At 35.8% G+C, this 14,236-nt stretch overlaps 2 protein-coding genes across 10 annotated transcripts in view; one reads left to right on the top strand and one right to left on the bottom strand.

The window, feature by feature from the left end:
• LOC140668775 (uncharacterized) overlaps nucleotides 1-14,236 on the top strand; it is a 185,125-nt gene that overhangs the window by 54,336 nt on the left and 116,553 nt on the right. The window contains exon 3 of one of the 7 annotated variants that reach the window (XM_072898092.1): nucleotides 6,999-7,842. The exons of 5 other annotated variants lie outside the window; for them this stretch is intronic. In XM_072898092.1, coding sequence (XP_072754193.1) covers nucleotides 6,999-7,180 — 182 coding nt within the window. In that variant the 3' untranslated portion in view covers nucleotides 7,181-7,842. Of the gene's footprint in view, nucleotides 1-6,998; nucleotides 7,843-10,231; nucleotides 10,610-14,236 lie in introns of those variants that run through there. One more of the 7 variants, XR_012047244.1, reaches the window with a different exon arrangement.
• The window catches only part of Ubx (ultrabithorax), a 103,497-nt gene that overhangs the window by 44,663 nt on the left and 44,598 nt on the right, over nucleotides 1-14,236 (bottom strand). The window lies entirely within an intron of this gene.

Here is a 14,236-nt window from a genome sequence, read left to right as displayed (position 1 = left end):
TAAGAAATGTTTTGTCCGAGCAACGCGGGTAGGTAGGGCTAGAGGTAGCGGGCATCGGGGCTCGCAAGAAGAAGGAGAAGAAGAGCGACGCGAGTCGAATAAGAGCACGAGGAGAAGGCAATGGCCGATCGAATATCCCAGCGTGAGTCCAAGGGGGATCGAATTCTCGATCGGGAATTCGAGGGCACATATATGTATATATATATATATATATATATATATATATATATATATATATATACTCTCTCTCTCTCTCTCTCTCTCTCTCTCTCTCTCTCTCTCTCTCTCTCTCTCTCGCTGTATAAACCCGGGGGTTTCGCATAGGCGGCAGAACGGCAGCTGTTTGAGCCCGGCAAATTAGTAGCCGGCGCGTGATTGGTCTGTTGCCGCCCCGTCTCTATATATTGCAATACCGTCGCGTCGCCAATACGACCATACTTGCTTGCTACGACTGGCAAAATCGAACACTCGGTAATACTCTTTTGTACGTGTGCACGCGCGCGTTTACCTTTTTTATCTCCCCTCGTCTTTTCCCTCTCTAACCCTATCTCCGTCGCGCTCTCTTAGCGCCCCGAAACCCTTCCGCGCGCGGCAATTTAGTCGCGATATCTTTATGCCAGGATTTATGAGCAGATAATCATCGGGAGGGATGTTCCGGCATTTTTCGGTCAAATTATTATTATTTATATTGCATTGCCCCGCGGACAGAGATCTAATACCTCGCTGGACATTAATTAAGTTGGGACCGACGGCCGATAATACCGGCGAAAATGACTCTATTACCAGGGCATTCGCTCGAACTATCGCTGTCTACTAAAGACGACATTCTACAATAGATCCAACGCATTACTTAAAATAGTCGTATAAAAAAATATATACATATTATATGTACATACATATATATAAAATATATATTTAAATATTTAATATTTCTTTAGGGAGAATATGAGGATTTGTTAAAACTAAATCTCCGAATTATATTAGATTTATTTATTTACTCGGTGTAGCATCAAGAAAAATTTGTGTCTTAAACACAATTTATCAATTTCAAAGAAAAATTAATTTCCTTCAAAACTTAACGCATTATCATTTGACTTTGATTAGCTCGCGAAATTTAAAATTTATATTTTACGTGAGAGCCTTACTAATTTCTGAATATTTTGTTTTATTACCTGATTGTTTATATATTTAAATTTGTATTTATAATTTGGTTATATTTAAATTGGTATAAATATTTCTGGAGGCTCTTAAAAAGATATATCAGAGACAATTTAAATAAGCAACTATCTAAATAAATATAACTCGATTATAATCAATAGCTTGATTAATAAAAACTTTTGAAATATGATAACTCTGTGTCACACAATTCGCAGTTAATCATGGCTTTGTAATATATTTTCTCTTGTATACTATACGTATATAAAACTACTTTATCTTCGAAAATACATTTTAAATCGCTATATATATATATATCTCCCCGCCAGCCGCGTCCGAACTGGATATTGCAGGAAAGTAAAAGATTATTCGGTGTTGCATAGAATTAAATCACCGGGATGCTTTATGATTCCCCGCTGTCCCAACTACCTCTCCTCATTTTGCTCCGGGTATCCACCTACCTCCCTTCCCTTATCCCTGTCCTTCGTGTGTACATGTTTCTTTTTCCCTTCGCCATGGTGCGCGATGCTTCCCGGAATTGAGTGAAAATAAAACTCTGAAGAGTATATGGCACGGGAAGAGAAAGAGAGATAAAGAGGAAGAGAAGGGGGGTTGTAAAGGGAATGAAGACGAGAGGAAGGGGTAAAAACGATCGTCACGGAACTCATGCAGCGTGAGTCGACCTAAGGCACGATCGCCCGTTGCTGCTGATGCTGCCGTTGCTGGTGCACCGCGGTGGAGTGGTATCTACCTATCTTGATGCGATACAAGCAGCCACCTTCTACGCGATATAATCCCATTGCCGATGGGATCCGACGTGTTACGCTGTTCAACGAAAACCGTGCTAAGATATAGGGAGCCATAAATCTTCACTAGCTACTGTCGTCCTAGCACCAACGAGCTAGATCTTGTTGCCCTTATAAAGTCTAGACTAGCAATACGTAGTGTTTCTTTTCTTGATAAACGAGAAAAAGATTTATTCAATCATATTGAAATTTATTTGGGGATCAATAAAAAATATTGCACAACTATACCTCAAACAGTTTGTAGGATGACAAAATATCTCGTTTGTTAATAAGATAAAATCAACCAGAAAATTTTATAATTAATATTCAACACAGATATGTACTTCGGTACATACGATATATAATTAATAAAACATATAACAGATGTGAGAAAGAAAGATTAAAAAGTCTCTTCTTCGATTTAAAATTCTCGAATAAGAGGCAGAGAGAAAGAGAGAGAGAGAGAAAGAGAAAAACGAAAGATAATTTCATATTAAATTATTTTCTCCTGCGTATCTTATTTCATAATATGAAGATATAGAGATATAGAATTTTTTTTAGTGTCTACTTACGTAAAAGCAGCGACACCATACATTGAGTTGATTGTACGAGGCGAAGGCTAAGGCTGATGCTTACCTGCAACAATGCAAAAAAATTATTGTTAGAAAGAAATGCATATAAAATATGTTCACGTGTTAATAAAAAATACACTTTATATATGTTTTAAACTAAATTCAGTAAAAAGTAAATTGTTAATATCTAAAAGTAGATTCCGTAATTAAATCATTTATTAGTAAAATTTTTATTCTTTTTCAATTTTTTATAAGCAATATCGTTAATCAGACATGTATAGAAAATAGAACAAATTTTTTATTATATTTTTTATGAATCGTTAACAATATAAAGATAAGGGACAAAAACCGCAGGAAACATGATTGCTATCCAATTTCAATTTGCGACCTATTCCTTCAATTTGCGCTTAAAATAAAATTGCATTAAATTTCATTATATTTTTACACAACATGACGCAATTATCGCTGTATTAAAAAAAAAAAAAAAAAAAAAAAAAAAAAAGAAAGAAATCAAACAGTATTTGCGAAATTGACTGTTTCGGTTTCAAGATCCATTCCAGATTGATCGTCGTCGAACGTGCATCTCCTCGAGCAATTTCGGGGAGGGAACTCTGGACCACTGTGGCGTTGCGCAGTAGGAGGGAGAAGGGGTGGAATACAGCCTTTCGAAAACCTGGTATTCTGGTCCCCTGCCGGAAAAAGTGGTAGGTTGGGCCTGTTCGGTCGCCATCTCCGCCGGCGTCACATCACGTACTGCCGCGCCGGGGCTTCCAATGGCGGGCCCGGTATAACGAACCGTCAGAGCGGCGGTGAGAAAAAGTTGGACGATGCCTCTCGCGTACGATGCATGCCATCGTACCACCGACTCTCGCTCACGCGACGAAGAAGGGCCAGAAGAAAAGCGCGGCGAACGAATAGAATGAAAGGGAGCGAGAGAGAACAAAGTGAGAGACGGTACAAGTGAAAGCAGGAGCAAAAGAGTAAAAGCAGACCGGATCTCTCTCGTTGGAGCGGCTTTCAGCTTTCGTTCCTGGCCGCATTCACCTAAGGGGAGGCCCCGAGCCGGGCTAATGGGACGCAATTAAACGATTCCTATCAAAGAGCACCGCCGATCGCGCACACCGAGAATGTCGCGAACTAGACGGCGACGGGAGCTGCTATGCTCTGGAGCCGGCTCCAGTTGCGGATTCGCTCCCGAGTGGGCGAGTTTAGAAAAATCTCGGCCACGTCCAATTCCATCTCATTAGCGGAGACGGCTGCTGATGCTTGTCTCTCTCTCTTGTGGTCTTAGCGCAAGAAAAGGAAGCCTTCGGAAGCCATGTATGGAACCGGTCTCCCTTTCTGTCTCCCTATCTATACACCTCTATATACCTCGCGATAATATACCGGGTGTCGCCCACGTACTCGTATTTCTTCTCGTGATACGGACGGCAGTGTGGATCTAACGTTCTTGTACACCGGCTGCACCAGAAACGAGGGATATGAGAAGATGTTCGACTAAGCCACGTAGTTCCGCGCGTTGAGATTCGAAACGTCGTGTTTTCTATTCACCTGTACTACTTAAGAGTAAACAGCTATCCTGCTATCTTACAATTAGCTATCGATTTGATTGCGCGTAGCTTAATTTCAGTTTTCGTTTCAGTTATTGGTCAACTCTTTAAATAAATAAATATCAATAACCGGCTTTAGAATGGTTATCATAATGTTACAAATATTTCACACATTATTTACAATTGTTACGCTTGATATTTATTTGAAGATAAACAAAATTAACGATAAAACATGCAAATCTATTCTTTAAGCAGGACACCCCATACACCTGGCCATACGCTTATATTCCGTATGCGCATATATTGTATACCTATATATCGTAGCATGCACATGCATGCGCTGCAAAACAAAGCGAGCTCGTTAGGAGGTGCATTGCAACACTCTGCTCTCCGGTACATCTTGCTGTGCCGGGTCGATCTGCGGTTCCGATTTGCTCGACTTGGCTGGACTTGCCTGCTTGAACGTTTTTCACGAGTATGTATACAGTTATACACCTGAACGTGTTTTGATTTTGCATGATATAATCGTACGAGTTTACGTAAAAGGAAAATTGCTTCGCGAATTCGACATTCGAATTTAGTGCTCGATTTTCTTTTTAATTGCGGAACCGCATATCGCGCTGCAAAATAAATAGCAAAAAAGCAGTGCTTGATTAATAAGACTATTTACACAAAGGCTATATTTTCAAATTAACGATTCTCTTCTTTATACATTTTATTACAGCTTGTGCTTCTCACATAAAATGTCACCAAATAAATATACAAAAAATATAAAAAATCAAGAAACATAGAAATTGTATAATTATGTGCAAAAAATACTTAAAAATGAATTACTGCACATATTAATAATTACATATTAATAAGTTTCAATCACACATTGAATTTGTTATGAATGTTTACTGTCTCAAACAGAAATGTTTAGCAATAAAATATTAATTTATTGATGTTATAATTTTATAACTGTTAATTATAACTATTAATTAAGCTTGCATACAAAATATAATATGAAAAATTTTCACATATATATTTAAGTACACGTATGTATTGTAAAAAAATTTTGGGTTTAAAATAGAAAATATTATAGAAATAAAAGATTAAAATTAGTGTTAAAAAAGACAAAAATTGTGATGTGTGTTGTGCTGATTCATATAAATTTCTAAACATATTAAAAAAATGATATATTGAATATAAATTATTTTTTAGAAAATAATAACAACGTTATCTATCATACTTTAACAGAGTACATGCATGATCTGAGAAAAGATGCACAAAAATGTTGAAGAATGAGACATCGGTAGCCTTAAGGTCGAGATAAAACCTGAACACTAAGATATTGCCTTATTAATGCCTTATTAATGCCGACCACTTCATTAACGTCAAACGTTCACGCGTGTACGGTTGATTAAAAGGTGGTAATCGGTATCCCCCAATAAAATTATTTTAGCTTCGCGAACGTTGGCGAACCGCTTTACTTGTCGATAAAGAGCGGATCCTTCATAAGCTCGGCTAACCACATAACTCTCCTTCTGGCGAACAAGTAAAATAAAAGAAAATATGGGAGAGGTGATCGGCCTTTTCTCGAGGTGGAGTCATGCGAACGGGCTTGTAGACTTGGTTGTGAAGAAAAAGACAGAGAAGAGCAAAGGAGAGAAAGAGAGAAGAGGATCAAACGCGCTTAAGGTAAAGAGTGTGTGAAAAAGAGAAGAAACAGAGAGAAAGAGAGAGAGAGAGAGAGAGAGAGAGAGAAAGAGAGAAAGAGAGCGAGCGAGAAAGAGAACAGAAGAGGAAAGAGAGAAAGCTTCGAGAGAGAACCAACCGGGCGGACATAGCTCTCGAGTTTGCACGACGAGTTTATGCGATTTTTACACTCGATCTGATTTTTTGGCGGCGCCCCTCGCTCTCGCGAGACAGATATATGTCCCATGGCCATACAAGAGCCGCGCGTATAAAGACATCGAAGCGAAGCCAACGAGAATTTCTCATCCCATCCGCTGCGCGCTTCTCTTCTCCCCCTTCGCCCCGCGACCATCTCCTTCTCGATTCTCGTTGCCCCGTCATCCCGTTTGCCACCATACTTGGTATACCCTTCTTTTCTACCAACCGCTTCCTTTCACCTCCTCCTTTTTCGCCTCCTTCGGGGCCCAAGATGGGGTACAAGAAGACGAAGAATCGAAGGGCCTCGCCCATAACCGGTTCAGTCTTTCTCTCGTCATCGCGCTTTCTGACTCCCTAACCGCCGATCTAACAACACGCTGACCTGCTCCATATAGACTATATAGATAATCTACTTCTCGGTCAATTATTTTTTTCATTTTCAATTGCATGTATTATTGCATATTTACAAACATTGATGATAATGCACGTGAAAAATGAGAATCAGTTCTTTTATTGCGTCTGCTCGATTTCCGAATGGTCTGAATCATTAGAAGTCATTTATGTACCTATCAGATTGCGGTCACAATAATATGTTTGTATAGTTATATTTTGTTCTTTTATAATGCTCAATATACATATGTATCTGATTATTTTTGCGTGCATGACAAACATATTTTACAGGGAATACTATACTTTTATTAAAAAAAAAAATAATAATACGCCGATTAAACAAGCTTTAATCACCTTTATGTTATATACATAAATGTTTGAAATAAATATCTCATAAACGGAAGAAGAGATACATATTTCTGACAATGTTTATGTATGATATATCGTTATTGTTTCACATCGATGCATAAAGATTTACAGATTTTTCTTAAATTTATTACTTTCGGTTGAAATTGATAAATTAATCATATCAAAATATAAGATGTATACTATATAATTATATATCTTAAGTGACGCATTCTTCTATTTTTTTTTTAAATCTTACAACTTTATACGAAATCAATGAAAGATAAACACATGGAAAAAGTGAAATTGTTAATGTTGCTCGATAGCCAAGAAGGAGAAAGAAGTAAGAATGAGAGGCAGGGAGCAAATATGCAGGCAAATACAACGCGTATGGACCAACCTTCCCGCATACATAACCAATGGCAGGCAAGAGTGCAAGAGCAAGGCCAAAGAGTTAAAAGAAAAAGTGCACATAGAACAGCATCCACTCATCACGCGGCGTGTGTAGCCGGCTTTTAACATAAGCGACCGTGCCGCTCGGCGGTGAGAGCGAACGAACGCTTTTACAACTCAATGTGCTGAAAAGACTCCTCGAGGCTCTCTCCTTCCTTCTCCTTTTATCCTCCCTACGTCATCCTGTTACTCGTTATCCTGTTCCAACTTAAAACGAATAAGTTGTACGAACGTAAACAGATATAACAGCCTCTCTAAATTTTTCCCTGATATTTTACTGTACCTATTATCTTTAATTTTAGATATAAAATAAAACAAAGAATCCGTCATTGATATCGGTCATTAAAAAATTTTATTTTACAAAACTGTAATATATATTATATAAAGCTATATTTAAAGAAGTTGAGTTTGAATGCATGCTATATACTGTATGATGAATTATTTAGCATATGAAGATTTTTTTTATAAAAGAAACGCTTGTAAATTAATTTTATAATACAATTTCAATAAAATTGAAATATAAAGTATATAATTGCAATAAAAATGTAACAAAGTACACAAAAATTCGATATGAAACATGTTGTCATTATTCACTTTTATCGAAAAAATATCAGCTTTACAACAAAATGCAAAACATTATTAAGAATGTGATTTTACATGTATAAATAAACGAAATATGACTCTATAATTAGAATGCGTTAGTGCGCAAAATTGAACTTGTGAATTGAGGATTGAATAAACCATGTATCATTTCAAAGAATAAATAACTCCAATCAGTCAAAGAACCAATGAGTCGAAAAAATTCAATTTACACAGAAGCCGAACAAAAAACAGAAGGGGGGAAAAAATCAATAGTTGGCCGGAACAATACTATCTTAGACGGTTCTTTAAATAGATTTCGAGATATTCCGACACCAACCCTAAAAGGAAAAGCTCTTGGAAACTCTTATCTCTCCGCATCCCTCGCGTATTTCTTATCCATTATACGTTTGCCTTGCCCTATCGATCCTTCTTCTCCTGCCTATAGCGAATTTGAAGCAAGTTTCCCTGCTTATGAAGGTAGCACGTCGTGATAATAAAGCAATGTGCAAACAGCCCTAGCTTTTAATTAGATAAAGATTTATACTTATCGAATAATAATATGTTATGTAAGATAATATATTAAATAACGAAAATCCGCCAGTTTTATGCAGCAATATATCTAATAAAAAAGAAAATTTATATAAAAAAAATAATTATTTTTATTGCTAAAATTTCTTTTCAATATGCATTATTTTAATATATCTTAAGCGTATTTTATCGACTTCGATACATCGACTAAATATACATATATTATATGTATGTATGTATATATTTTTATATAATTATCGCGGTTTTACTTTTTATATTCATTTATTTAAATTACAGCTACTCTAGATTTTCTAAATTACGCGATATTTAATTTCTTAGCATAATTTAGAATCTAGATTTCGCTCCAATTTAAATAAATAAATAAATATGAAAGAGGAAATCGTGTCAATTACATAAGTATAGTTCAGATTTATTAGTCGATAAGTATGTTAGATTTAATATAAAGCATAATATTTATGATTATTAAAAAATAAATAAATTATTTACTTAAAAATAAATATGCCGGCAAAAAGAGAGACGTAAAATTGAAACTGTTTACATGCTATTTTTTTGCGCGCATGATCTCTTAATTTAAACAAATTCTTTTCGATTCTATTATTGACATATTGTCAGAAAAATAGTGCGGTTCGAACAATTCAAATAGAAATTAAATCATCATGAAATGTCTATGATATATACTTTACTCGGATTTAATTTGTATTGGCTGTAAATGAAGAAAGATCGCACATGTGACAAAAAATAAAAATACATCAAGTAAAAAATAGTCATAAATTTTAATTTTAATTTTAATTAACAAACACTATATACAAAGTCTGATGTTTACTTAATTCCGCGCGTGTATTTTATTAAACCTACCGATATATTAAAAAGAAAATTATTTTAATCGCGTAAACATATTCCCACTACTATGTTTACCTTGATTCCGGGTGTCCAAATAAAAGGGGTTTTCATTTACATTAGAGAATTTAAGAAAGTGCGACGATAACTACGCAATTAAAATGCCGGTGCACGTACACAAATTGTGAATATAATCCACGAAAGAAAAAGTTAATGGTTGTTACTATATGAGATTACGTATGAAATGCAAATTGCGGCATTATAATTTTTGCCAAGAGTACTTCCCTTAAGCTTTGGCGCGCTTGCACAAAATCTAAATGCATAATGAAACTGTTTAAAATCATTTCAATTGCTGTATATCGTGCACGGAAAATGCTGGGAGGCTCTCATAAAATCGCAAATTTTTTTTTTCTACGCTGGACCGAGATCGAGAAAGTAACTGCGTTTCTCGCCGCTAATTAAACGGTTCATTTACGATTTTAATTCAAGTATTGTCAACGATGTATCTTGCGCGGGTTTTGCACTAATGTGAAGATATACAAAAATACACGTTTCACCGCACACGCGCACGCACGCATATATACGCGCACGAATACACATGTAGGCGTAAACCCTGGGTAAGATGGCTACAGCTGTTGCATCTCGCGCCTTAATCGCAAGTATCCGTACGATCAAACGACGACGACTTACATACCACTGCCGACGTCCAATCGACGGTGACATCGCGTGCGGGCCCGATAATCGTTTGAAATCACCGTGAGAAACAGTGAGGAAATTAACTTAGCCGAGGCCGCGAGAGACAAGCTTGGTGCAATCTTGGACGCGGCGGCCATCTTGGGCGGCCTCATCCCTCCCCATTATCATGGTGAAAGGGCTACGAAGGCGATCACGCTGCCGCACAGCGGCGGTTCGTGCTTCCAGTCTCATCGACCAGGCACCATCACCGTGGCCAACGACTCCCATCCCAACCGGCCACTCTCCCAACTTGACTGGACGAGTCGCCATATTGGCACGCCACGGACCTGCGCAGATTGGACGCCACTGGTCTGGACCAAGTGTCCAACGGATTACGCCTACGTCATGTGTCAATCATCTGGTCGCTTTAAAGTCTCGGGCGATAGAAAAAAAAAAAAAAGAAATATCTTGCAGAGCGACCTTTCGTCAGCGAAAGTGTTTTTACGACACGGTGTGATTGTATGCGAAGAAAGCTTCCTAGAAAGGATAACAAAAGCTTCTACGATCGCATGTTGGCGGTTAGGACTATGCTATGGTGAAAGAGACTGAAAGTGTACGCGTACGCTCGACTCCAGTGCTGTGCGTCTGACAGTGATTCGGTCGACGCTGATTTTAGACAGACCTTAAGCGACACGTGAAACTTTGCGCAGTCGCTGTGGTATGAACGAAAACTATTTCTGATGTGTGCATCTATCTAGCAGATTGGACACGGAATGGTTTCACGTGTGATAACACGCCTGCGCTGTCGTACACGCACGTAATAGGGAGGACACATGACTCGGTAATCTCTGTAAAATTTCGTGTTACGCATAAGCAATAATATTAATACAATTATTTTCACATTTATTACTTTTAAAAATATTGAGAAAAAACCCATATTGTTATAATCCTATTATTTCTTTGAAAGAACGTTTCAGAATTTAAAATTAAATAACACAATTAATAATGTTTTTGATACGTATACATATACATATAACTTGATATTTCATTATTCAATTAATTAATTTAAGTTAATAACAAGATTTAAATTATATAATAAAAATAATAAATATTGAAAGAAGGATTAAAAACAAATAATATTCTCTTCGAAAAATTGAAATAGCTCTTGGAAAATATATTAGAAGAATGATGTATGACTGAATGATACCACTCTCTTTCACACAAAAAATACTCAAATATAATTTTCACATAAAGATTTATTAAGTTATACTTGACACTATTCATACACATGCATAGACACACACACGGTTTTTACACAAAAGATTATATTGTGCAATATAATACGCACAAAAAATAAATGGTGGAAAAATTAGGATCATCATAAATTTTCTCTGTTTTATTGTCCTGTCTGTTACCGATGTAACATTAACAAGAAATTTGGCGTACTTTGAATCCGTCTGTATAAACATTACACGCTTTAAATTTTGACTAAACTATTTGTTAAGCTGACATTTCGTTAAGTATATACGCGAAATGCGTTGCATAAGATTATTTGCAGAATCGAATAAGCGGATTACGAATGTCGGTAATAAATATTACCACATAGTTACAATGTTTTTTGACGTTAAGACTAAAACACTTCTCGCTATAAATTACCATCTAAATATCACTTAATCGAGTTTTCCAAAAACATTTGACATGCTAATTTTTGACGCCTAAGATATTTATATAGATATTAATATATGAAATATAAGAAATCGTTCTTTGAAAATTGACTCAACATGACTGCATACATGTGTCAAACATAATATGACTCATTATCAGTTTAATAATAAATTTTTGCTCTCAGATTTTTTTAAGACTTTCATCATCTTTAAAATATATGACGAAATAATTCACTCTCCCATAACCTCCCCTCCCCCCAAGGATTGATAAGTTATGTCCATGTCGGAGAGCATGTAGAACGAAAATTCAAGCGCCTGACTCGTCTTCGGAAACAACGGTTATAGCTTCACCGCGAACGGAGCCCACCGGATAGTTTCGCGGGCGGAGCTAATTTACGTGAAGTCGGGCAATAAACATCGCGTCTCTCACTAGAGAATACCGAACGTGCATACACGTACACGTAGCAGCCCACGCGCGCGGCTTCAAGGTGCGAGAGAACGCGCGCGCGCGAGAGAGAGAGGGAGATAGAGAGAAAAGCGGCGAAGTGCGTTCGTGTTATAGGAACGAGAACCATACGCACGTAGGGCGCAACAGTAGTCGTAGCGCTGGTTAATTAGGGTTTAAGTTTATGAGGTGCAGGGCGCACGCCCCACCCCTACCTGCCCCATCTCTCTCTCCTACCGTCTCCCCCTCTTCCCGTAGAACTCGCCCCACGATCTACCCATCCCCTACGCACTAACAGCAAACCACCACCGGGAACAGTAGCGTCGTCCTTTGCATCCTATCCGCTGGCGCGCAACCGCGCGTATACATGCGCGCCCGGGATATCAAACTTCACACGCGAGAGCAATAATAAATGTTGGACGTTCGCAGCTTCGCAGGTTTATCGTTGTTACCGCAGATTTACGTGGATTCACAATGAAAAAAAGGATAAACGTTGGACGTATAGGGCAATGAAAAGATGGTGATTACAGTTTCCATGCTCGCTTGTAACGGCGCGGAATGAAAAACTACACCGTTGTTCAAAGCACTCGTCGTCGTCCGTTGTAAATATTCTGGATATTAGAATGCAATACACTTCTCGATTCAAATTAGATATATTTTATACATATTTAAAAATGTTATATGATTTTCAATTGAATTTATAATTATCTTTCTTTAGTGGTCAATATAAGAGGCTCGTATATTTCTTATTTTTTAAATTATAATGACATTTTATCAGTTTGCAGCTAATTGAATTGAGCAATTGATCGTGAAATTCTCGATTATAATATAATGACGATATTGATTATTTGATATGCATTTTGAGAAAATATAATATATATAATCATTCATAAGTATTTTTTAAATATATTTTAGTTTTCTTTATTGAAATATTTTTGTTACTTAAAAAAATATTTTTATATATAGATATATGAAGTGAAAGAAATATCTCAAAATAATAATTGTACCGTGAATAAAAGAATTATATTATTTCGTGTAATAATTATATAATTGCCTATCGTTAACGTGATTGGAAATAAAAAATAAATATTTAGACACATTTTTATATTATAGGGGTTTCCAATAATATAAGTGTTATACGTCATACTTGCTGACGCTTTTTCGTATGTGTATAACTACTACAAAGTTTATAGATTAAATTCCTTGAATGTAAAAATAGATGACCTTTGATAAATACATATACATATAACGTTGAAACGTCGTTAAAACGCAACTGATCATAGAGTAAACAAGCTTGTATTCATCGGAAGTTCGAGAGACGAATTTTAATTTGAAGACTGGTGTCACAAAATCTTTCCATTTTTATTTACGCTTTTATCATTTTAATTTCATGAAAGTTACATTTCTATTTTCATAATTTTGACATCATTAGTACAGTTATCTGATTCTTTTTTAAAGAAAAAAAACGAGTTAATCTTAACATACATTCAAAAAAATATCTGGCGATTAAATATAAAAAATATCTAAAGATATGAAAAGAAAGAGATAAAAAAATGTTAATAATTAGCTTTAAAATACTTATAAAGCACTATCTAGATTATTTCAAAAAAGATTTCAAGTTTAAAAAAAAATTTAATTCCCGAGAATTTTTAAATTGAGCTCTGTAAATTAGCAATTTTTTTTCACTTTTGTTATTTCAAATGAATTGTAACAAAACTCTCCTTTTTAATTGCATTCGTCGAATCTAACAACGAGTCTATCGGAGTTAAAATATTTTAAAGTTATATCGCGACACATGCCAAAAATAAGTAAAACATAAATGTGTTGTTATATACTGATACTATTTTATCACTAATTATCATATAATGTGTTTATTTCATTCATAATATCAAACTTTATACGAGAGAAAAACAAACATATATAATTGAAGAAAAGAAATTTGTCTGACAAATATTCTCAATTATTAGTCTAATTTATAATTTTTTCATGACTTATTGCACGATCATGTCAAAATAGCTCTAATCAAGTGAGAAAATGATGTAACGCTCGTTAAACAAAAACAAGAATAGAAATATCGGATAAAATTATTCAATGGAGGAACAATCACTATAAATCTAATCTTAACGGAAGCATCATTAAGATTGAAATTTTTACTGGCAGAAAAAGAAAATTAGCGGATAATTCACACGACCAGTAAAACTCATTAACTTATAAAGTAATATAAAGCTAAAGATGCCGCTTCAATTATATCGAAACTCTGTATTCTTTCGGTTGGGATAAAGTATCATTATTTTCTTGGAAATAACCTTCTACGAAACCGTCGTGTTACCGATTGTGTTATTTAAGAAAACGTGATGCA

The sequence above is a fragment of the Anoplolepis gracilipes genome, chromosome 8 (genome assembly GCF_047496725.1).
Source record: "Anoplolepis gracilipes chromosome 8, ASM4749672v1, whole genome shotgun sequence".
Lineage (NCBI taxonomy): Eukaryota > Metazoa > Arthropoda > Insecta > Hymenoptera > Formicidae > Anoplolepis > Anoplolepis gracilipes.
The sequence above is the reverse complement of the archived record's forward strand: the minus strand, read 5'-3'. Positions and strand labels throughout refer to the sequence as shown.